At 36.9% G+C, this 26587-nt stretch overlaps 1 protein-coding gene across 3 annotated transcripts in view; it reads left to right on the top strand.

Moving 5' to 3' along the window:
• The window catches only part of SYT14 (synaptotagmin 14), a 250348-nt gene that overhangs the window by 179084 nt on the left and 44677 nt on the right, over positions 1-26587 (top strand). For all 3 annotated transcript variants that reach the window (XM_007163980.2, XM_007163981.2, XM_057533021.1), the window contains one exon: positions 1171-1620. In XM_007163980.2, coding sequence (XP_007164042.1) covers positions 1171-1620 — 450 coding nt within the window. The remainder of the gene's footprint in view (positions 1-1170; positions 1621-26587) is intronic.

The following is a 26587-nucleotide window of genomic DNA, read 5'->3' as shown; positions in this document are numbered from 1 at the left end:
AATTTTTTCTACAAACCTGATCTGGATGTTTCATACAGAACTCTGTTTCTCTCCCTTTGGCTAGAGCAGAGTTTCATGGCTATATCAGTTGTAAGGAAGACTTCAAAGTCAAGTCTCTTGCCAGACAATGTGTTTCTGGCTAAAACCCAGGTAGTTTTTTTGAGACATGCAAAAAGGGAAGACTAAGAGTCAGTAGTAGTGCCTACTACAGTACGCATTAAATAAAAGTTCAGAAAAATTCAGAAAATTATAAAATTGGCCCACATTTTAAAATGAAAAACACTTAATATTTATTAAAATATTTGAAGGGGTGAAGTGGTATAGCTGAAAAGTCAGAGACCTGAATTTGGCACTATTAGTCACTAGCTGAAACTCCTGTTACATTCCAGATAGTTAGACTAGCAGGAACTTTAGACAATTCCAGGCAAAAGAGATACAGTTTCTTTTAATCTTACAATTAAAATATATAGTTTCATACTTTCCGGAACTTTTGGAATATGTATTCTGCCATTTTCAACAGTAATTAGTATTAGAAAATAATACGTAGTTTTAAATTCTGGTTAAAAATTGAAGTAGTGTGTGTGTGTTATGGAAAATAAATATTTGGCTGCAAGTATTTTGAGGCCTTTGTATTTATACTTTCATATTTCACATTTCCATTGATTTTCAAGCCTAAATGTGTTAACATTCTATTACAGATGGGGGCATTTGAGACAAATCTGAAAATGGTACCAAATTTTTCAGTAGCATTATACTTTCATTTATGTTCTCTTTCTCTCCAGCCTAATATTGAACTGTCAGTTGTTTTGTTTATAATGTTAAAAATTTAGTAATTTTTTTTTACAAAAGGAGCAGAAATACACATGGAAGTATATATTTTCGTTTCTCATGATAAAAACGTATATCCAACTTTCTCAAAATTGTGATGGCGAATATTAAATTCTGTGTCTTTATTATAATAAGTTTTTGAGTTTAACTTACCACTTACATTACTTTGTCCCCATAGAGTAGCTTTTGATTGTAGTTGGCTGTTAATTATTATTACTTTCTTTATGATAGCAAATAAAAAGTTTTCATATCATTCTTCTAAAGAAATATCAGGTACTTCTTTACATGCTAGATTAAATAATAGAGTTAAAAACTGAAAACATTTAAATTTGCTTTTCTTAGGATATGTCAGCTCAAGGATCATCTTCACAGCTTCCTAAACCTTTTGATCCTGAGCCAGAAGCTAAATATGGTACACTGGATGTGACTTTTGACTATGACTCACAAGAACAGAAGCTTCTGGTAACAGTGACAGCTGTCACAGATATCCCAACGTATAACAGGACAGGTGGCAACTCATGGCAAGTACACCTTGTTCTTCTACCTATAAAGAAACAGAGAGCAAAAACCAGCATCCAGAGAGGACCATGCCCTGTCTTCACAGAAACATTCAAATTTAATCATGTTGAATCTGAGATGATTGGAAATTATGCAGTTCGGTTTAGACTGTATGGTATACATCGCATGAAAAAAGAAAAGATTGTGGGGGAAAAGATTTTTTATTTAACAAAATTGAATCTTCAAGGGAAAATGTCATTACCTGTGATATTGGAACCTTCTTACAATCATTCTGTGAGTATCTGATCAAATAGTCCAAATACAGTTTATGTCATGGTATATAATATACACAATTTTTAAAATCTATGATCAACCCAACAACTTTCTCAGCCTGTTTTTTGCATAGTAATCATACCTACAAAATTTCTAAGTCCTAAATAGGTAGGTATAACTTTCTGTCATCTATAAAAGTTGCCCTTGAAGATTATGTATGATTTATTTTATGTATTTTATTTTATCTTCACAGAGTCTGGCCTGATGTCTTACATATTTATTCCTTTGTTAAACATTTATTACATGATTGCTTATGACATCATCTGAACTCCTTATAGAATTTATTGTTTTCTTTCCAGGTTAAAACTAGGTGATACTTTAACAGCTATCTAGCCCATATCTTATTTGATATACTGCAGAAATTATTTGCTTTTATAGAATTTGTGCTGCTGCCTAGGTCATAACTGATTATCCTTCCAGAACTGCTATGAAATTATTTTTAAAGGTTCAAAAAAAACTCTGCCCTTGTTATACTTTCCACTTTTTTTTTTTTTAAACAAAGATTTTGCAGTGTTTCTGAGAGAATACTTCCGTTTAGTACTATGAGCTGTTCTCCCTTTTCTCTTTTTTCCTCCAGGTTTTGATCACACATAAGTGTCTCCCCCTCACTGTCTGTCTGTCATCTCTCTCTCCATATTTTTAACTAAAGTCCTGCAGGACATTGCAAATCGCAGGAGAGTTGCACTGTTTATTTAAACCGGGGAGATACACTATGCCACATAGTTATTTAGATTATGAGAAAATCTGTGATATGCTGGAAATATAAATTTTGAATTATATTTATTCCTCTCATAATTGAATAAGAAGCATTTTTACACATAAATATACAGATTTGGAATAGACTTATATATTAAAATAAAGGTATAATATTTTAGAGTTGTTTTTAAGCCTTTAAATGTGTTAAGCATAAGTGCAAGGTTAGAGTCTCACTGAATTTATACCAGGCAGCATTTGATCTTATAGGACCTTCATTCCCAAAAGAACCATACCATTTTAGCTAGATGATTTCAGCATCTTTAAAAACCAAAAGGTGATAATAAATATAGTATATCCCTATGGGTTTTTAATATAATAATTATCCTTTATTGGGTAAATTGATAACTTGTTTTAATTTTACATTTTAGAATTACTGTTTGGGGGAAATGTCTTTTTTAAATGATATCAGCAGTTTATCAGAGGAGAGGCAAAAAAAGTGCAAGCACTATTTCAGAGGGAAGAAGATAACTTTTAATAAAATTGAATATTCTATAATTCTTGCTATGATTTTTAAACTTTCTCATTATTTGGTTTGAGTGATCACTAGTTAATCTGTGGAAAATGCATCCTTGTATATAGAAATACCTGATTTATATTAGAAGAGAATGACTGTATCATCAAGAGGTATGTATTTTGTGTTTCTTTATTTGCTTTGAGATATCTGTTCCCAATTCTGTATTAATTATCTTCTTTTCCCAAAGAAAATGAAGCCGTACAAAATAATATGTTTTTTTCCTCTGGTCAAACTAAATGATTTCTATCCACACCTACATCACATGTGTTGGCTTATGGTGGGGTTTTTTTTCATTTTTTTTTAACATCTTTATTGGAGTATAATTGCTTTACAATGGTGTGTTAGTTTCTGCTTTATAACAAAGTGAACCAGCTATACATATGCATACATATACCCCCTTATCCCCTCCCTCTTGCGTCTCCCTCCTGCCCTCCCTATCCCACCCCTCTAGGTGGTCACAAAGCACCTAGCTGATCTCCCTGTGCTATGCGGCTGCTTCCCACTAGCTATCTGTTTTATATTTGGCAGTGTATATATGCCCATGCCACTCTCTCACTTCGTCCCAGCTTACCCTTCCCCCTCCCTGTGTCCTCAAGTCCATTCTCTGCGTCTGCGTCTTTATTCCTGTTCTGCCCCTAGATTCTTCAGAACCATTTTTTTTTTTTTTAGATTCCATATATATGTGTTAGCATACGGTATTTGTTTTTCTCTTTCTGACTTACTTCACTCTGTATGACAGACTCTAGTAGGTCCATCTACCTCACTACAAATAACTCAATTCCGTTTCCTTTTATGGCTGAGTAATATTCCATTGTATATATGTGCCACATCTTCTTTATCCATTCATCTGTCAATGGACCATGTGTTGGCTTATGTTTGATTCTGTATTTCTATATGTCTGACAAGCATTACAATAAATTTCTGTGGAGTGTTCAGAGAAAGAAAAAAGTGCTAAATAGATAGCTTCTAAGACATAACATTTAAATCTGAACAAAACTATTTATCTTCTGCTCTTAGAGAATTTTTTCTCTGCATTGCCATGCTTCTCAAAGTTAGTGCCTGTGTTGAATTGTTGCTCTGTCTTGGCCTTCTTTCTTTCTCCACCTGCTCAAAATCTCATTGCTTGTTTTTGGCTTCTGTGCCAAAAACAACTAGTGTATGACAGTTGTGAGGTTAAGACTCATAATTCTGTCTATCAGCTGTCTTGTCATAAAAATAGAATACTAAAAGAATGTATGTGTTCTGTCTGTGCTCTAGTGTTAATGTTCTCTTTGCTTAGGTGTTGATATTAACTGTATAGAGAAATCATGTGACTGTGGATTACTTAGGTGATTTTAGCTCTAATTTTGTAAGATGTAATAATATATGAGTGAGAGGTACTTTCATAATTAAACATTTATTCTTATAGCTCTTGAATAATTACTTCTTTTTCTTGCAAGAATATTAGCCTTTTGGCAAGGGAAAGTTTTAATCCAGTTAAAAAATTTACAGACTGTGGTTAAAACATATTCAAAGCTTAATTACAGTTCATTTTCATGAGTAATAATAGAAAATTAGAATTCTGCATATAGAATTTAGTTTTATAGCTAGTTTTTCAGAAACTGATTAAATCAATACATTGAGACAAAAATGACCAGTGTCACCAAACTGACTTTCTGAGAACTAAGCCCTGAGTTTCCTTGAGGGTAAAATTTAAGTTTAACATTAAGATAAGCATATAGTTTGATCAGTGAACAGTGGAAAATATATGAAGGGTTGAAAAGCATGAGTTCTTTCTACTAACTAGTTGTGTCAGTTTGGATAAATTATCTAATCATTTTGGGCATCAGGTTTCTTGTTTGTAAAATGAGAGCATTAAAACAAATGATCTCTAAGGTTCTACCCAGCACTATATTCTCTGATTCTGCTAATATATATTGGGAGAAAAGTTAATGGATTTTAGGTGAGTTTTGTATGCTTAGCATATGACATTTTGTTGTGGGCATTTATTATGTTTTCTCACTTCTTCATACTTTTTTCAGCAACCTTCTAATGTCTGGGGAAGTCCCGACTGAGTCCCACCTCCCTAAGTTAAACTGTATAATTCACTTCCCTAGTTTCACTGGTAGCTAGGGCATGAGCCGTGTTACCTAGACACTCCACTCATATTCATCTCTAGGAAACCTCAGCACAGACTGAACAGAGAAGCAGATGCTGCACTCAAATTATGTTCTCATCAGGTTGAAGGAATCTGATATCGAGTCATTAGTAATTCTAAAATAGATTTGCTGGTACAGAAATTGTATTGGTGCTGAACAATAATAAATAATAATTACAGGAGAGAAAAGACCTTGGCATAGAAGTGTCCAGTAGGAGCAGTAGCAGATTTCCTCACAAGGTCAGTTCTGCAGTATGGTTTTAGGTTTTTTTCTTGAGAAGCTTAGCCATAAACCTGGTTCTCTAGTCATACCAGTCCCTTTAATAAACTGCTGTTCCACTTAGACAGAGTTAGCTTCCAATGATTTCAAATAAGAACCCTGACTGGTAAATGTTGAAATAGCCACATGGTTTAGTATTTACTTGCTTTCGTCAGTTCTTAAGTTATACTCAATAGTTAGAATGTTGTCAGTTACCCTTCCTAGCATGATATATCCCTCTCATAATTTGAACTTTTCTCATACACTCAACTTGTTCGTATGGCATTCTTTCCTAGTGTATAACCCCAATTACTTTCTTCACTTGCATTTTTGGTACCATATAGTAATCTCCCTATTACAGTTATCTGGAATAGCCTCTCGCCTTTTCCTCCCTCAAGTTTTATTTCTTATTCAATTTATTAAATTTATTAATAATATTATATGTAGTCATTATGATTTATTAATAATGAAACTTTATTCTTTCTCTCATAAACATAGAACCCTTCCTGTACAGACAGTACTTAATTAGTATAATCTATGCAAAGTAGTCTGTCTAGCTAGAAAATTGAGACTTCAGTCCTACAACTGCAAAGCACTGAATTTGGCTAACAACTTGAATGAGCTTGGAAGTAGATTTCTTCATCAGAGCCTCCAGATAATATCCCAGCCCAGCTGAAACTTTTATTCAGTCTTGTGAGACCCTAAGTGGAACATCCACCTGAACTCATTTGGACTTCTGACCTACAGAAAATGTGTTGAAACTTAAGTTTTAGTGATAGAGGGTACTTAATATGTGCCTAGATGTCTATAGTTCATTAAATCTGGCTCCATATTTCATTTCTGTGTGAACACATAAGAGTTATAGGAAATAGACATGGGAGTGGGTGGGATTGTCTTGGGTGAGAAGAGAAAATCCTCAGGAACTCCTAGATGTAAAGATTGGAGAAAGGTGGGGTAGAGTAGGAAGAAAGAGATAGTAAAATATCACAGAATCCAAGAATGAGGTTTTGAAGGAAGGAGTACTCAACTTTGTCAAATGCTCCAGATGGAACCAATAATCTGAGTGCTGAAAACTGTCCTTTGAATTTAGGATATGCAAGTAATGGGTAGCCTTAGAGAGAGCTGTTTTGGTGGGGTAGAGGGGTCAGAATCCAAACTAGAGTGGCAATCATGTACACAACTCTTCCACCAAGTTTGCCTGTGAAAATAGAGAAGGGGTTCAGGAAAGATGTTTTTGAGGTTAGGGGAGATTTGGGCATGCTAAAATACTAGTGCAAATGGTAAAATATGGAGTGTAAGGTATAGGAGAGCTAATTGAAGATAGCTATTAATTGAGGTCTGGGATGAACAGAGAGGCAAAAATGTTACGAGTATTTTCAAGCCATTTATTTTAATTGTAGACCATGAAATCTAAGTGGAATAAAGAGAGAAGTGAAGCTAGAAGGGGACTAATAGGCAGGGGAAAGTAGAAAGGTTAGCGGACTGAAAGTTCCAAGGATATCAAGGAACAGATGTGAGGGTAGTAGTTGAGCAGGAATTATGGAAAGATAAGGGGCTGTGGTTACAGAGGAGAATGTTTTCAGTTAATGTGATGTGATGAGAAGGGTTCAGAGTATGATGGTGGGAGTGGGCAGCTGAGATGGAATAAAAAGTAAAGACACTGGAGATGGGGGCTTCCCTGGTGGCGCAGTGGTTGAGAATCTGCCTGCCAGTGCAGGGGACACGGGTTCGAGCCCTGGTCTGGGAAGATCCCACATGCCGCGGAGCAACTAGGCCCGTGAGCCACAACTACTGAGCTTGCGCGTCTGGAGCCTGTGCTCCGCAACAAGAGAGGCCGCGATAGTGAGAGGCCCGCGCACCGCGATGAAGAGTGGCCCCCTCTTGCCGCAACTGGAGAAAGCCCTCGCACAGAAACGAAGACCCAACACGGCCAAAAATAAATGAATAAATAATTTAAAAAAAAAAAGACACTGGAAATGGATAAATTGGTCAAGAGAGGCCAGGTTCTTGGATAGGTTATCCACGTGGACATTGATTGAAGTCACAAAAGATGGTGGCAGCAATTGGAATGTGAGAAAAGATAGAATCAAGGATCGTTGTTCTCAAGAAATGAAGAAAAAATGTTCAGGGAATGAAGAGGAAATATCTAGGAGAGAATATCTATGAAGACAGGATAACATGAGCCTTAACGGAAATTAGTTATTCATTTCCACAATTTTAGGGAAGCAATGTTTGATAAAGCAGCAGAGAACTTTGCTTCTTGACTCTGAGACACTTTGGGTATGAGAGAATAACCAGGATGAAAAGTCTACAGAGGGTGATATATCCTCAGGGAAGAATTGGAATTCAAGTAAAGCAAGGTGTTGAGGGTTCAGGGAAGAAACTCAAGCTCTGGACGAGTTTATCATAGATCACGAGGGCCAGAAGGCATAGTGAAAAGATTCTGAAAAGGAGGAGCATGATGGAAGTTTGTGTTAGTGAAGAAGTACCAAGAATAATAGAATGAATGTTAAAGTAAAAGAGATGGCCAATATCATCAGGGATTTGCCTTCATTTATAGTATACCAAAATGTTCATCCCAATCATAATTTGAGTCTATTTAAATTTCCGATTTCATTTAAAGTCTAATTTAAATAAAATCTTTATGAAAATTTATTAGATTATTTCGAATTTACCTTAAATTAGTTGATCTTATCTATCTTTGTATACCAAATATCTAGTACTGGTTATTGCTGTACAAATGTTGAATGGATGGATGGGTGATTAGGTGAATACAGTACATAATATTTCTGAGTTATTGGCTCCGGTGCTGATTTTTGCAGCTAGTCATGTGTTTTCTTGTTCTCGAACTTATTTTATGTCTTCCTTCTAGATTTTCAACACTTTGAGAATAGATACTGTTGTTTTACTTATTTGATATTGTTCACAGAACCTAGAACATAGGGGAAATTGATTCATCAGCATGTTCAGATAAACCTAATCATTTTAAAATTCTTACTAAGTTCCATATAACATTATTCCCTGATAGGTATCACCATGCTTAAAATATTTTATATTTTATATTTTATATATATATTTTATAACCTGGTATTCAATAAGCATGCATCTCAGGGTAATTAAATAAGAACACATCAGGATTTGCTTTATTTTTAACTCATAATTGACTAATTAGGGACATACATACTTATATAATTTCTCATTCAAGAGTACAATGCCACAGTTTCCTAAGAATGATCACCCTTCCTCATGACTTACAGCAATGATGGGCTTATTTTAGACACTTGTATTTTCCACCTTTAATTTCTAAAATCCTTATATCTCAAAAACAGCCTATCTTTATATTAATGGATTGAATTAATTTAGTTTGATATTTGTACTATTACTTTTATTTTAAAGAGAGGTAAATTATTGCTCAGACATAATTGAAATGTGTGCTCCTCTAAGAATCATACTTTAGTCTCTATTATTAGCAAGTGGCTTTTATTTCTTTATTTTTAAAGTGGAGTATAGTTGCTTTACACTGCTGTGTCAGTTTCTGCTCTACAGCAAAGTGAATCAGCCATACATATACATATATCCCCTCTTTTTTGGATTTCCTTCCCATTTAGGTCACCACAGAGCACGGAGTAGAGTTCCCTGTGCTATACAGTAGGTTCTCATTAGTTACTTATTTTATACATAGTGTATACATGTCAGTCCCAGTCTCCCAATTCATCTCACCCACCCCCTTTCCCTCTTGGTATCCATATGTTTGTTCTCTACGTCTGTGTCTCTATTTCTGCTTTGCAAATAAGATCATCTTTACCATTTTTCTAGATTCCACATATATGCATTAATAGACGATATTTGTTTTTCTCTTTCTGACTTATTTCACTCTGTATGACAGTCTCTAGGTCCATCTATGTCTCAGCAAATGACACAATTTCGTTCCTTTTTATGGCTGAGTAATATTCCATTGTATAGATGTACCACATCTTCTTTATCCATTCCTCTGTCAATAGACATTTAGGTTGCTTCCATGTTCTGGCTATTGTAAATAGTGCTGCAGTAAACATTGGGGTGCATGTATCTTTTTGAATTATCGTTTTCTCTGGGTATATGCCCAGTAGTGGGATTGCTGGGTCATATGCTAGTTCTATTTTTAGTTTTTTAAGGAACCTCCATACTGTTCTCCATAGTGGCTGTATCAATTTACATTCCCACCAACAGTGTAAGAGGGTTCCCTTTTCTCCACACCCTCTCCAGCATTTATTGTTTGTAGATTTTGTGATGATGGCCATTCTGACTGGTGTGAGGTGATAACTCATTGTAGTTTTGATTTGCATTTTTCTAGTAGTTAGTGATGTTGAGCATCTTTTCATGTGTTTGTTGGCCATCTGTGTATCTTTTTTGGAGAAATGTCTATTTAGGTCTTCCACTCATTTTTTGATTGGGTTGTTTGGTTTTTTTTTTGATATTTATCTGTATGTATTTATTTGTATATTTTGGAGATTAGTCTTTTGTCAGTTGCTTCGTTTGCAAATATTTTCTCCCGTTCTGAGGGCTTTTTGTCTTGTTTATGGTTTCCTCTGCTGTGCAAAAGCTTTTAAGTTTAATTTGGTCCCATTCGTTTATTTTTGTTTTAATTTTCACTACTCTAGGAGGTGGGTCAAAAAAATGTTGTTGTGATTTATGTCAAAGAGTGTTCTGCCTATGTTTTCCCCTAAGAATTTTATAGTGTTCGGTCTTACATTTAGATCTTTAATCCATTTTGAGTTTCTTTTTGTGTATGGTGTTAGGGAGTGTTCTAAATTCATTCTTTTACATGTAGCTGTCCAGTTTTCCCAGCTCCACTTATTGAAGAGGCTTTTCCTGCATTGTATATTTTTGCCCCTTTGTCATAGATTAGGTGACCATAGGTGCATGGGTTAATCTCTGGGCTTTCTATCCTGTTCTGTTGATGTATATTTCTGTTTTTGTGCCAGTACCATACTGTCTTGATTACTGTAGCTTTGTAGTATAATCTGAAGTCAGGGAGCCTGATTCTTCCAGCTCCATTTTTCTTTCTCCAGATTGCTTTGGCTCTTTGGGGCATTTTGTGTTTTCTTACTATTCCTAGATATTTTATTCCTTTTTGTTGCAGTGGTAAATGGGATTGTTTCCTTAATTTTTCTTTCTGCCCTTTCGTTGTTAGTATATAGGAATGCAAGAGATTTCTGTGTATTATTTTGTATCCTGCAACTTCACCAAATTCATGGATTAGCTCTAGTAGTTTTCCGGTGGCGTCTTTAGGATTTTCTGTGTTCCTGTCTTGCTAGTTGTTTGGCATGAGGTGTCCAGCACTGGAGCCTGCAGGCAGTTGGGTTGAGCTTGGTCTTGGCATCAAGATAGATTCTTCATCCTGCCTTCCACAGACTGTGTGCTGTATTCTCCTTCGATCCCCCAAAGGTCACTTTCTGTCCCAGCTGATTTCGCACTGTGGGGGGTTTTTCTGATTGCAGGAACCTCTCCTCACCTTCAGCTTCCTGCCAGGGTTGGTGGTCCCTTTATTGATTCCTCGTTTCTTTTTTTCTTTCTTTCATTCTACCAAGTTGTGAGGAGATTGTTCTAGTCCTTTTAGGTACCCGAATTCTTCCACTAATGTTCATCAGGTGCTCTGTGAGAATTGTCCCATTTGTAGATGTATTCTTGATGTCATGTCATGTCATCTGCAAACAGTGACAGTTTTACTTCTTTTCCAATTTGGATTCCTTTTATTTCTTTTTCTTCTCTGATTGCCATGACTAGGACTTCCAAAACTATGTTGAATAATACTGGTGAGAGTGGACACCCTTGTTCCTGATCTTAGAGGAAATGCTTTCAGTTTTTCACTGTTGAGAATAATGTTTGCTGTGGGTTTGTCATATATGGCCTTTATTATGTTGTGGTAAGTTCCCTCTATGCCTACTTTCTGGAGAGTTTTTATCATAAATGGGTGTTGAATTTTGTCGAAAGCTTTGTCTGCATCTATTGAGATGATCATATGGTTTCTATTCTTTAATTTATTAATATGGTGTATGACATTGATTGATTTGCATATATTGAAGAATCCTTGCATCCCTGGAATAAATCCCACTTGATCATGGTGTATGATCCTTTTAATGTGTTGTTGGATTCTGTTTGCTAGTATTTTGTTGAGCATTTTTGCGTCTACGTTCATCAGTGATACTGGCCTGTAATTTTCTTTTTTTTTTGAATTTTATTTTATTTTATTTTTATACAGCAGGTTCTTATTAGTTATCTGTTTTATACATATTAGTGTATATATGTCAATCCCAATCTCCCAATTAGTCTCACCACCACCCCCACCCACTCTCCCCCCTTGGTGTCCATATGTTTGTTCTCTACATCTGTGTCTTTATTTCTGCCTTGCAAACCGGTTGATTTGTACCATTTTTCTAGTTTCCACATATATGCGTTAATATACGATATTTGTTTTTCTCTTTCTAACTTACTTCACTCTGTATGACAGTGTCTAGGTCCATCCACATCTTTACAAATGACCCAATTTCGTTCCCCTTCATGGCTCAGTAATATTCCATTGTATATATGTACCACATCTTCTTAATACATTCATCTGTCGATGGGCATTTAGGTTGCTTCTGTGACCTGGCTATTGTAAATAGTGTTGCAGTGAACATTGGGGTGCATGTGTCTTTTTGTGTAATTTTCTTTTTTTGTGATATCTTTGTCTGGTTTTGGTATCAGGGTGGTGGTAGCCTTGTAGAATGAGTTTGGGTGTGTTCCACCCTCTGCAATTTTTTGGAAGATTTTGAGAAGGATAGGTGTCAGCTCTGCTCTAAATGTTTGCTAGAATTCGCCTCTGAAGCCATCTGGTCCTGGACTTTTGTTTGTTGGAAGATTTTTAATCACAGTTTCAATTTAATTGCTTGTGATTGGTCTGTTCATATTTTCTATTTCTTCTTGGTTCAGTCTTGGAAGGTTGTACTTTTCTAAGGAGTTGTCCATTTCTTCCAGGTTGTCCATTTTATTGGCATATAGTTGCTTGTAGTAGTCTCTTATGATCATTTGTATTCTGCAGTGTCAATTGTAACTTGTCCTTTTTCATTTCTAATTTTTTTGATTTGAGTCCTCTCCCTCTTTTTCTTGATGAGTCTGGCTAATGGTTTATCAATTTTATCTTCTCAAAGAACCAACTTTTAGTTTTAGTGATCTTTGCTATTGTTTTCTTTGTTTCTATTTCATTAATTTCTGCTCTGATCTTTATGATTTCTTTCCTTCTGCTAACTTTGGGTTTTGTTTGTTCTTCTTTCTCTAGTTCCTTTAGGTGTAAGGTTAGATTGTTTATTTGAGATTTTTCTTGTTTCTTGAGGTAGGCTTGTATAACTATAAACTTCCCTCTTAGAACTGCTTTTGCTGCATCCCACAGGTTTTGGATCATCATATTTTCATTGTCATTTGTCTCTAGGTATTTTTTGATTTCCTCTTTGATTTCTTCAGTGATCTCTTGGTTATTTAGTAATGTATTGTTTAGCTTCCATGTGTTTGTGTTTTTTACATTTTTTTCCTGTAGTTGATTTCTGATCTCATAGCATTTTGCTTGGAAAAGATGCTTGATACGATTTCAGTTTTCTTAAATTTACCAAGGCTCGTTTTGTGACCCAAAATGTGATCTGTCCTGGAGAATGTTCCATGTGCGCTTGAGAAGAAAGTGTATTCTGCTGCTTTCAGATGGAATGTCCTATAAATATTAATTAAGTCTGTCTTTTCTAACGTATCATTTAAGGCTTGTGTTTCCTTATTTATTTTCTGTCTGGATAGTCTATCTATTGGTGTAAGTGGAGTGTTAAATTCCCCCATTATCGTGTCACTGTCGCTTTCCCCTTTTTTGCCTGTTAGCATTTGCCTATGTATTGAGGTGCTCCTGTGTTGGATGCATAAATATTTACAATTGTTATATCTTCTTCTTGGATTGATCCCTTGATCATTATGTAGTGTCCTTCCTTGTCTCTTGTAATAGTTTTTATTTTAAAGTCTATTTTGTCTGATATGAGTATTGCTACTCCAACTTTCTTTTGATTTCCATTTGCATGGAATATCTTTTTCCATCCCCTCACTTTCAGTCTGTATGTGTCCCTAGGTCTGAAGTGGTTCTCTTGTGGACAGCATATATAAGGGTCTTGTTTTTGTATCCATTCAGCTAGTCTGTGTCTTTTGGTTGAAGCATTTAATCCATTTACATTTAAGGTCATTTTTGATATATATGTTCCTATTACCATTTTCTTAATTGTTTTGGTTTGTTTTTGTAGGTCTTTTTCTTCTCTTGTGTTTCATGCCTAGAGAAGTTCCTTTAGCATTTTTTGTAAAGCTGGTTTGGTGGTGCTGAATTCTCTTAGCTTTTGCTTCTCTGTAAAGCTTTTGCTTTCTCCGTCAAATCTGAATGAGATCCTTGATGGGTAGAATAATCTTGGTTGTAGGTTTTTTCTTTTCATCACTTTAAATATGTCCTGCCACTCCCTTTTGGCCTGCAGCATTTCTGCTGAAAAATCAGCTGATAACCTCATGGGGATTCCTTTGTATGATATTTGTTGCTCTTCCTTTGCTGCTTTTAACATTTTTTCTATGTATTTAATATTTGTTAGTTTGACTAATATGTGTTTCAGCATGTTTCTCCTTGGATTTATCCCATATGAGACTCTCTGTGCTTCCTAGACTTGGTTGACTATTTCCTTCCCCATGTTAGGGAAGTTTTCGAATATAATCTCTTGAAATATTTTCTCTGACCCTGTATCTTTCTCTTCTTCTTCTGGGACCCCTATAGTTCAAATGTTGGTGCATTTAATGTTGGACCAGAGGTCTCTGAGACTCTCCTCATTTCTTTTCATTCTTTTTTCTTTATTCTGTTCCATGGAAGTGATTTCCACCATTCTGTCTTCCATCTCACTTAATCCGTTCTCCTGCCTCAGTTATTCTGCTATTGATTCCTTCTAGTGTATTTTTCATTTCAGTTATTGTGTTTTTCATTACTGATTGTTTGTTCTTCAGTTCTTCTAGGTCCTTGTTAAACATTTCTTGTATCTTCTCGATCCGTGCCTCCATTCTGTTTCAGAGATCTTGGATCATCTTTGCTATCATTACTCTGAATTCTTTTTCTGGTAGATTGCCTATTTCCTCTTCATTTATTTGGTCTTGTGGGTTTTCACCTTGCTTCTTTGTCTGCAACATATTTCTCTGTAATCTCATTTTGTCTAACTTACTGTGTTTACGGTCTCCTTTCCACAGGCTCCAGGGTCATAGTTCCTCTTGCTTCTGTTGTGTGCCACTTGGTTGGTGAGATTGGTCCAGGGGCTTGTGTAGGCTTCCTGGTGAGGGACTGGTGCCTCTGCTCTGGTGCGTGGAGCTGAGTCTTTTCCCTCTGATGGGCAGGGCCACATCTGGTGGTGTGTTTTTGGGTGTCTGTGATCTTAGTATGATTCTAGGCAGCCTGTCTGCTGATGGGTGGGGCTGTGTTCCTGTCTTGCTAGTCATTTGGCATGAGGTGTCCAGCACTGGAGCCTGCAGGCAGTTGGGTTGAGCTTGGTCTTGGCATCAAGATAGATTCTTCATCCTGCCTTCCACAGACTGTGTGCTGTATTCTCCTTCGATCCCCCAAAGGTCGCTTTCTGTCCCAGCTGATTTCTCACTGTGGGGGGTTTTTCTGATTGCAGGAACCTCTCCTCACCTTCAGCTTCCTGCCAGGATTGGTGGTCCCTTTATTGATTCCTCATTTCTTTTTTTCTTTCTTTCATTCTACCCAGTTGTGAGGAGATTGTTCTTGTCCTTTTAGGTATCCGAATTCTTCCACTAATGTTCAGCAGGTGCTCTGTGAGAATTGTTCCATTTGTAGATGTATTCTTGATGTACTTGTGAGGAGAGACGAATTCCACATCCTCGTATTCTGCCATCTTGACTCCTCTCACAAATAGCTTTTTATTTTTTATTTACTTGGCTGTGCCGGGTCTTAGTTGTGGCACATGGGATCTTTGTTGCCATGTGCAGGATCTTCATTGCAGCATGCAGGATCTTTAGTTGCGGCATGCAGGATCTTATTTGCGGCATGCAGGATCTTTAGTGGTGGCATGCAGGATCTTACAGTTGCAGCATGTGGGATCTTTAGTTGCAGCATGCGGGATCTTTAGATGCAGAAGCGGGGTCTTTAGTTGTGGCATGCAAACTCTTAGTTGAAGCATGTGGGATCTAGTTCCCTGACCAGGGATTGAACCTGGGCCCCCTGCATTGGGAGCGCAGAGTCTTAACCGCTGGACCACCAGAGAAGTCCCCTTGCAAATAGCTTTTAAAACTTACACCTAGGGGCTTCCCTGGTGGCGCAGTGGTTGAGAGTCTGCCTGCCAATGCAGGGGACACGGGTTCGAGCCCTGGTCTGGGAAGATCCCACATGCCGCGGAGCGACTAAGCCCGTGAGCCACAATTGCTGAGCCTGCGCGTCTGGAGCCTGTGCTCCGCAACGGGAGAGGCCACGATAGTGAGAGGCCCGCGCACCGCGATGAAGAGTGGTCCCCACTTGCCGCAACTAGAGAAAGCCCTCACACAGAAACGAAGACCCAACACAGCCATAAATAAATAAATAAATAAAATTAAAAAAAAAAAAAAACTTACACCTAAAACTAAGACAACACTGTTAAACAACTATACTCCAGTATAAAATAAAAGATTTTTAAAAAACTAATCTTCATCTATTTTCATATTCACTACAATTCACATACTACCATTTTCAATAAAAATCTACATTTTCTAAATGTAGATTACACTTCTTCATCATAAAGCAATTTAAAATAAATACTTCATGATAAACTAATGATCATAGTTAAAAATGACTACATCAAAGAGAAACCTGCATGTATGCAATTCAGTTCCCTAGACAATAACAGTAATGTGAGTCATGGCTCACTTTAGTATAAAACTAAATAGTTATAGGCCTATTTAGAGGCAGTTATTCAAAGAGAAAGTAAGTGAGCATATATTACTGGTAGAGGGGAATAACTAGTCTCACATGAAGAATTGTTAATCAGATAAATCAGTGAAAGGGAGAAGCTAAATTACAGCATAGAAGGAAGCTTTTTGTTTAAATCAGAGTCTTAGTTTAAATGTTAAGTTTAAACTTAGTTTAAAAAGAAGTCAAGTTTAAATGTTAAGTCTCAAGAAGTTTTGAACATGCAGAAGAACTGAGTGGGAGTAACTAAAATTTCAGTGACTAAAATCATTTGTTTTTTATATCTAGTCTGGGGAATGAAAAACATCAAACATCTTAACTCTGGGGTTCATTTAGTTGAACCATCCAAGTGCTAAACTATAAACTACCAAGGACCAACTCATACTTCATTTTTTTTGTATTATTTTTTCAAAAAAAGGCAGAAAAGTAAAGTATAAGCTTAAGTGTAATAAATATTACAGGTAATATTTTCCTTTTCTGCTCTATTTTATTTTATGCAATTAATTCTTCCAAGATACTGATATCAGTTGTTTTTAATACTGAGAGAAATTAAACGTTTTTTGGAAAGAGAGTACTATTTGATCATTTTAGAGTGGAGTAAAGATTATGATAGGTAAATTTGGGTCCAGGTGAGCAGCATATTCTATAATTAAGAACATTAAAATGCATTAAATGGAGCAAAAGAGGATAAAATAGTGTTTTCTAAAGAAACACCATGGAGAGAGATATAACATTCAAATTCTAAATATCGACCACAATTTTTTTCTAAATTTATTTATTGGCTGTGTTGGGTCTTTGTTGCTGCACGCGGGCTATCTCTAGTTGCGGCGAGCAAGGGCTCCTCTTCATTGTGGTGCACGGGCTTCTCATTGCAGTGGCTTCTCTGTTGCAGAGCACGGGCTCTAGGTGTGCAGGCTTCAGTAGTTGTGGCTTGTGGGTTCTAGAGCTCAGGCTCAGTAGTTGTGGCTTACAGGCTTAGTTGCTCTGCGGCATGTGGGATCTTCCTGGACCAGGGCTCGAACCTGTGTGCCCTGCATTGGCAAGCGGATTCTTAACCACTGTGCCACCAGGGAAGCCCTTGACTACTATTTTTAAAAATTCTTTTGGAGCGTCTATAAGGTGGACATCCTGAACACATGCCTTCTTCATCATTACCAACAGCTGTGAAATATATATATTTTACCTTAAAGAAGCACTTTATTACATTACCGCGAGCAATTCCCTTTCTTCTGGATTATTTCACAGTAATAAAATAGTTGTATCCACTGTGCCTCTTGTGCATTATCTTAGGCTTTTTGTAAATGGATGATAATTAATGAACAATACCATTGAGTGAGCTTGTCCTTGAGGCCTCCCTTTAGAAATAAAAGAAATACCAAACAGAAGCAACATTTTATTTTTTCCTAGTCATTCTCCTCATCGTGTTAATATTAAATAGCAGGGTAGTATCCAATGGGCAACTGTATTTCAAAACCAAAATCCTTAATTCTAGGATTTTCACATTTAAAGTCTTGACAGATAATTTAAAATAGTAGGTTCTTTATTGGAAAAACAATATTAAAGTGCTAGATACTAATTTTGAAAAATCATAGATATGAAAATCTATTTTATCAAAATATATTTTATAAAACAGCCAGTAGTAATGGTATTGATTAAAGTTTTTTCATCTGAATTAGTAGTATTGAGGATGTTTCTTCCTAAAGAGTTGTGGTTTTATCTGCTGTGGCATTTATTTTGAGGTTGATGGGGTTTAATGCTGCTTTTCCAGGGTGATGCCTATTTAGGCATACAGTGAGAATTTAAAGAGAACTGATAAATACTAATTACAAAAACATTTTTCTTTCTGGAAAATTTGAAATTTAATTTAAAAAAGAAGTAGTTTTTACATTTGATGAATTTATGTTCTTATGGTGGAATATGAGCTTAAGACATACTGCATTCAGGTCTAGGACAGAGGAACTTTATTTTAAAAAATTAAACTTGAAGGAAACATTTTATTAGTGCGTTTTCTGTCTCATCATCACATTTGTTCTGTGGACTCTGTAGGGACATGTAATGAGCCAGAAAAAATATCTATTTGACAGTTACATTTTCTTTTATTCTATTCAAGGCAAGGAACAACTCTGGTCAAAAATGATTGTACATTTAAGCCTATATATAAATTCCTGATGCTATTTATATGAAGCAGGTATATTTAAATGATTTCTATCCCTGAAAATGAGCATGGCTCTGCAAGTACCCTGTGTGCTCATTCATTACTGGGAACTCCTATATGAGTGAAATACACATTTTTAGGTGTTGAGCATGCAAAGCTGTTGTTGTAAAAAAGGCTAATTCTCCGTAGTACACATGTTAGCAATTGGGATACTATTGGGATACGTGACCTGAGTACTTCCCAAAGTTGTGATGATTAAATGAGATGAGGTATGTGAAAACCTTCATAGACTAGAAATATTAGTTGTTAACCTGAAATGAAATATGTATTCTTTTGGTTTTTTTTCCTTGGCTGCGTCGGGTCTTAGTTGCAGCACGGGGAATGTTTTTGTTGCGGTGCGCAGGCTTCTTTCTAGTTGTGGCCTGCGGGTTTTCTCTCTCTAGTTGTGGCATGCAGGCTCCAGAGCGCGTGGGCTCTGTAGTTGTGGCACGCAGCCTCCAGGGCCTGTGGGCTCCATAGTTTGTGGCATGCGGGCTCTCTCGTTGAGGCGTGCGAGCTCAGTTGTTGTGGCGCACGGGCTTAGTTGCCCCGCGGCATGTGGGATCTTAGTTCCCCGACCAGGGATCAAACCTGCATCCCCTGCATTGGTGGGCAGATTCTTTACCACTGGACCACCAAGGAAGTCCCAAAATACGTATTCTTGATATATTTTAATCATTCTGCCATTATTTACTGTTTTATAGTTTAAAGATATCCTCTGGTCTTACAAAAAATAATGACTTTTGTCTTCCCTTTACCTCTTAGACCTAGAATTGTTTATATAGGCTATATCTTACCTACTTACAGTGTTGATTTTATAGTCTGTCACTTTGGGGCAACTGATAATTAGAGTAGTACTAATTACATTCTTTTGAAGCAGAAAAAAGCTAGTAGAGCTAATTGGAAGTGAAGTCTGGTACACATAGATTTTTAATTATCTCATGTTATATAATCAAAGTATATAATTTATATAATCAAAGTTATATATCTCTTAATATTTCCATATTCTACAATAATAAAGTAAACTGAACTTTAATTTGGCTCATTTTTAAAGGAATACGATAGCATTTAGTTGATAGAAAATAGCATGTATTATAAGTACATTTTTCATATTAGTCAGCTTACCCAGGGGGTGGGTATATTCTTCTTTGAAATGAAAGCTGTCATTGTCCCTTAAGCTATATTCAAGTTCTAAAACTGTATTCTTTATACTAACTCACTTGTGGTTTGTCATAAAAGGTTTAAAATTACTTGATAGTGGGAATTTATCATTTTAATACTGAAACTGTTAGATTTTCAAGATCAAGTTTATATTTGCATTTAGGAGGGTTGGTATAGCATAGAGGTTGGGAGCATAGACGTTCTGAGGCCCCTGGTTCCACGTCTTGGTTCCCCACTTCTTCCTAACTATGTGTTCTTGGGTGAATACTCAACCTCTGTGTGTCTCATTTTTTTCATTTGTAAAAAGGAATGATAAAAAAAAAGAGTTAATCCATGTAAAGAACATCATCTGGCACAGAGCAGGAACTCTAAATGTTGTAAATTAAATAACATTAGACAAATGTTAACTAATGTTGTTTATTGGGTCTTATTCATGTGTAAATAAATTTGATCTGAATTAAGTGCTAGTTCTTAAGTAAAAATTTACATTGTCTTTTTCAAGTTTCAAAATCAAAAGGAACATTGCAGTCTGGGAAAGAGGAAAATAAAAGTGCTTTTTTTTAAATTAATTTTTATTGACGTATAGTTGCTTTACAATGTTGTTAGTTTCTGCTGTACAGTAAAGTGAATCAGCCATACGTATACATATATCCCCTTTTTTTTAGATTTCCTTCCCATTTAGGTCACCACAGAGCACTGAGTAGAGTTCCCTGTGCTATACAGTGGGTTCTTACTAGTTATCTATTCTATACACAGTAGTGTATATATTGTCAATCCCAATCTCCCAACTGATCCCACCCTCCCTTCCCCCCTTGGTATCCATAAGTTTGCTGTCTACATCTGTGTCTCTATTTCTGCTTTGCAAATAAGTTCATCTGTACCAAAAGTGCTCTGATCCAACAATACAGAGAATGCTTAGTCCAACAATACAAGTAGCTAGTAAAATAACTTTTTTAGGAACTAAATATAATTCAATCCTTGAATGTTTTTAAGATACAGCTTTTTAGAAATATATTTTGAGTAATTATTAAGAACTCTGAATTATAAATATTATTTAAATAAATACAGTTTTATTATTTTCAGGCATATAGAGAAACGCATATTACATTAGCAAAATGTATAAGGCAGTTTAGGCTAGGTTATTCTGAGATAACAGATAGAGGACATGGCAAACTAATCCTTATCTTTTAAAGCTTCTTAAAGCTTCTGCCCAAAATTGACACATGCTACTTCCACTGACATATCAAGGGTCTAAAGCAGAGGTTGGCAAACTTTTTCTATAAAGTGCCAGAAAGTTAACTTTTTTTAGGCTTCACAGGCCACATATGGTCTCTGTCACATGTTCTTTTTATTCTTTAACCCTTACTTATTTTATTTGTTTATTTTCTTCCAGTTTTATTGAAATACAATTAACATACAGCACTATATAAGTTTAAGGAGTACAGCATAATGATTTCACTTACATACATTGTGAAATGATTATCATAGTAGGTTTATTGAACATCCATCATCTTATATAGATACAAAATAACAGTAATAGAAAAAAATTATTTTTTCTTGTGATGAGAACTCTTAGGGTTTACTCTCTTAACAACTTCCATACATAACATACAGCAGTGTTCATTATATTTATCATGTTGTACATTACACCCTAGTACTTATTTATCTTATAACTGGAAGTTTGTACCTTTCAATTGCCTTCATCCAATTCCCCCTCCCTCTAACCCCCACCTATGATAACAACAAATCTGATCTCTTTTTCTATGAGTTTGCTTGTTTGTTTTTAAAGTATAATTGACCTACAATACTATGTTAGTTCCTGGTATACAACATAGTGATTCAATATTTCTGTACATTTCAAAATGATAACCAGGGTAAGTCTTGTTACCGTCTGTCACCATACAAAAATATTACATAATTATTGACTATATTCCCCACACTGTACATTTTATACCCCTAACTCATTTATTTTGTAACTGAAGGTTTGCACTTCTTAATCTTCCTCACTGATATCTCTTCTCCCTTCACTTCACTTCCCCCTGGCAACTACCTGTTTGTTCTCTGTATCTATGACTATGTTTCTGTTTAGTTACGTTTGTTCGTTTGTTTTGTTTTTTAGGGTTTGCATATAAGTGAGATCATACAGTATTTGTCTTTCTTTGTCTAACTTACTTCACTAAGCATAATACCTTTAGGTCTATCCATGTTTTGCAAATGGCAAGATTTCGTCGTTTTTTATGGCTGAGTAATATTCCATTGTATATGTACCACATCTTCTTTATCCATTCATCTATTGATGGGCACTTAGGTTGCTTCTATATCTTTGCTATTGTACATGATGCTGCAGTGAACATAGGGATGCATATATCTTTTTGAATTAGGGATCCTAGAGCTAGTGTTAGTCTGGTAGTGGGCAGGGCCATTCCTGACATGACTGGCTTCAGGATACAGGGTCTTCTAGAGCTGGTGGTACCTATTGGTGGTTAGGTCCAGATCCCAGGGCAGCTGGCTAAGGGGCCCAAAGTGTCCCAGAGCTCGTGTTGGCTGGCTGGTGGTCAGGGTTGGGGCCCAGGGCATCCCAGGGTATTGCTAGCCTGCTAGTGGGTGGACTGCATCTTGACATGGCTGGCTGAAGGGCCATGGTGTTGGCCCACTGATGGGTGGGGCTGAGGCCTAGGGAGTCCTGGGAATGCTGCCCAACCCCTTGTGGGCGATTCTAGGTCCCTGGGTGGCTGGGGGCTCATGGTGTCCTATGGCAACTGGCCTGCTGATAGGTAGGGTTGTGTCCCCACCCAGCTAGCTGCTTGGCCTGGGAAGACCCAGGACTGGTTCTGACCAGCTGGTGGACAGGGCCGGGTCTCAGCACTTACAGGCTAGAGGGGGGATTCCAGAATGGCGCTTGCCAGCACCGGTGTCCACGTGGTAGAACAAGCTCCCAAAAACGGCTGCAGCCAGGGTATCTGTCCCCAGAGTGAGTCCCAAAGGCATCCTGCCTCTCCAGGAGGCTTGCCAAAACCAGCAGGTGGGTCCGACCCAGGCTCCTTTCTTATTACTGCTTCTGCCCAGGGTCTCACAGTGTGTGAGATTTTGTGTGTGCCCTTTAAGAGTGGAGTCTCTAATTCCCACGGCCCTCCAGGTCACTCAAAAGTAAAGCCCCACTGGCCTTCAAAACCAAATATCCTGGGGGCTTGTCTTCCCAGTGCAGAAGCCCTGGGCTGGGGGCCAGATATGGGTCTCAGACCCCTTGCTTCTTGGGGAGAACCTCTGCAATTTTAATTGTCCTCTTGTTTGTGGGTCGCTTACCCAGGGGTATGGGTCTTGATGATAACCACATGTCTCCACTCCTCTTACCTGTGTCATTGTGGTTCCTTTATTATATCTTTAGTTATGGAGAATCTTTTCTGCTAGTCTTTTGGTTGTTCTCATTGATAGTTGCTTTTTAAATAGTTGTAATTTTTCTATGCCCGTGGGAGGAGGTGAGCTCAAGATCTTTCTGCTCTGTCATCTTGGTCACTCCCCCTAGAACCATTTTTTAAAATATAAAACCACTCTTAGCATGCCGGCTACATAAAAACAAGAGGCCACAGGCAGCATTCGTTTTAAACCTGTAGTTTGCTGACCTCTGGTCTAAAGCAAGTCATGTGATATCAACAGTGAGGGGCAGTGAATAATTGTGAACAGTAGTCCATACAAAGAATTAACTAATATTATTTATAATTTGCATGTCAGTAGCTTGTACATAAAGTTTTGCTTTTATAGTGTAAAAATTTGCTCTCTTGGGACAGACATTCTCACATTCTCTCTTTTTTTTTTAAATTAATTAATTTATTTATTTTTGGCTGTGTTGGGTCTTCGTTGCTATGTGCGGGTTTTCTCTAGTTGCGGCGAGCAGGGGCTACGCTTTGCGGTGCGTGGGCTTCTCATTGCGGTGGCTTCTCTTGTTGCAGAGCAGGGGCTCTAGGCACGCAGGCTTCAGTAGTTGTGGCTCGCGGACTCAGAAGTTGTGGCTCGTGGGCTCTAGAGCGCAGGCTTAGTAGGTATGGTGCATGGGCTTAGTTGCTCCGTGGCATGTGGGATCTTCCCCGGACCAGGGCTCGAACCCGTGTCCCCTGCATTGGCCAGGCAGGTTCTTAACCACTGTGCCACCAGGGAAGTCCGAGACATTCTTTTAAATCTTATTTAGGTAATAAATTTGCATAGCAAAGTCTTTCCTAAATACTTAGCCTTGTCTAGTTATCACAGTTTCTGAATCCAGGTTCTTAATTTATAAACATATTATTGAACTTGAAAAAATTAAATATATGACAAGTCCTAGTATATATTAAACATGTTTGCATAAATTGACACTACCAGAAGAAAATGTAAGGAGTGGTTTGTTTATTCTTACAGTTAAACATAGTGGATTAACCACATACGTTTATTCCCTTTTCTTTCTGTAATTCACTAAACTGATAGTATCTTCGTTAAAGAATTAAATACACACACACATACACATTCACATTTGTACCCACAAGGTCAAAGAGAAATGGAATGAGGACATCAGCAGATGTGAGAGATTAGTGTCTGGAAGACAGTGTGGATGGAGGAACCTAGTGAAAAGTGAACATAGAAGCAGCAGAGAACTAATCTGACCCACAAAACCATATATACTTCTAGGTACAGCGGAGGATAGCATGAGTCTGGGAATTAAAAATGAGAATCTCTGAAAGTCTATAACGTGCACTGTTGTATCTCCATCTGGCATGAAGAATAGTGGCAGGCTTGTGCCTAGAGCTGGGCAATACATATCATATCATTACTTCTCAGGAAAAACTCAATGGTCCAAGCTAAGACCACCTCATACTGATATTTAGGGGTCCCACACACAGTTAGGATGGTCAGTGAACAAATTATATTTAAAAGTATAGAGTTTTTGATCAGCTCTTTGGTGATGGATTCTTAAATATGAATAGGCAATCATAGCTCAGGAGACACCAAGGGAAAAACTCTACCAGGAAAGAGAAAACCAAAGATAAACATTTTTTTAAAAATTACCCTCAGGGAAGAGTACATAATGTAGAGATGAGAAGAAAATTAAAAACTAATTCAAATTAGAATTTTCAGAAAGATTTGATAAGATATTATATACATATACACTTTTTAAAAAGAGGACGAATACTCTGAAAAAGGAACAATCATAGAAGAAAGGGCTTTTGTGAATTACAAATATGATTGCCAAAATAAAGCATGTTCTGGACGGGTCAGTACAAGGATTGGAGGATTGGCAAACTATGGCCCATGGGTCAAATCCAGCTCACCAGCTATTTTTGTAAATAAAGTTTTCTGGCAATACAGCTATGCCCATTTGCTTACATACTGTGTATGGCTGCTTTTGCACTACAGCAGCAGAGTGAGTAGTTGTGGCTGAGATCATACAGCTCATGAAGCCAAAATTATTTACTCTCAGGCTCTTTACAGAAAAATGTTGCTGATCCATTATTCAGAAGATAGAAATGAAAAGAAATCTCCAGAAATAGAAAAGAAAATAGAGTAGAAAAAGTAGATGTAAAGACAAAAAATAGAGACTTAGACAATCTAAGAGGATTTAACATATGACTAAATAGTGAATCATAAAAAAAAAAAAAAAAACAGCAGAGCGGAAGTTGTATTAAAATACAAGAAAATTTGCCAAAGCTGAAGGACTTGAGCTTCCAAATAAAGAGCCTGAACAATAAATGAAAAAGTCCAGACTAGGCGCATCATTGTGAAATTTCAGAACACCACGGGTAAAGAGAAGGTCCTAAATGGGCCCAGGTAACATAAAAATGAATGAAGATCAAAATGAATGGCGTCAGACTTCTCAGCTACAATGCTAGATGCTAGAAGCGTAAGCCTTCAAAATTGCAAAGGAAAGTAATTTTCACTGTATTAAGTGTTTTGTATGTATTATCTCCTTAAATCTTCATCATAACCCTATTATGGGTATCATTATTTATCCCCATTTTACAGATGAGAAAAATGTACTTTAGTGACTTTGACTATTCCAGTGTCACTGTGTTACATTTGATTGCTTGGCAATCTGTAAATATTCCCAACCTTTTCTAGTTTCTTTCCTGTGCTTCAGAGGAATACACTTCCCAGATTCCCTAGAGTTCTGAATGCTAATCAGGTTCCCCCAATTAAATGCATTCATGCATGATTTGCAAGGTGAAAGTGAGACAGAGGCCATCTTCCTGCTGCCCCAGGCAGGCGAGTTCAAGGGAAGATGTTTTTCTACCTCTAGCAACATTCTAATAGCTAGTTTTCAGCTTCATGGATGCTAAGAAGTAATTGCAATGGCAGTGATGACTTCCTGATCCCTTGACGAAGCTAAAATAGTTATGTTTTTAAATTCATATTGTATCTCCCCACCTTCTTGGTAAGTACAATAGATCCTTTGGTGAGTCAGATTTTCCGTGTTCTAGGAGTCATTCCTGCAGGACCAGCCTGGACCCTGCTGCTCCAGCTCTCCCAACAATTCTGTACGCACCTAATGTCCTGAATTAAATCTTCTTCTTAAAATACCGGAAGTGATTTCTGTTTCCTTCACTGAACCCTGACTGACACAGTTCACAGTAAAGGCTTATTGTTAATGTTAGAATAAGAGGTCTGAGATTTTAGATTTTAAATTTTCAGATTTTAAAATTTGTATCTAGGTAGTCCATGCTGTACAAGGACACTGTCAATTATAACTAGGGTTTGATTCTAGTTAAAATAATTTTTAACATATTATTTCTGAAAATAATTACACCAGTAAAAGAGGTTAAAGAAAAGGAACATTCATTTACTTTCTTCAACTTGAATAGTGCTTCCATGTGCTGGGTACAGTTTTAAGTACTTGATGTCATTTAATCCTCACAGTTACCCTTTGAAATACGTAATAGGTGCTGTTAGCCTCAGTTTATAGCAAACAGGCATAG

This window comes from Balaenoptera acutorostrata, chromosome 1, assembly GCF_949987535.1.
Source record: "Balaenoptera acutorostrata chromosome 1, mBalAcu1.1, whole genome shotgun sequence".
NCBI lineage: Eukaryota > Metazoa > Chordata > Mammalia > Artiodactyla > Balaenopteridae > Balaenoptera > Balaenoptera acutorostrata.
This window is presented reverse-complemented; position numbering and strand designations above follow the sequence as displayed.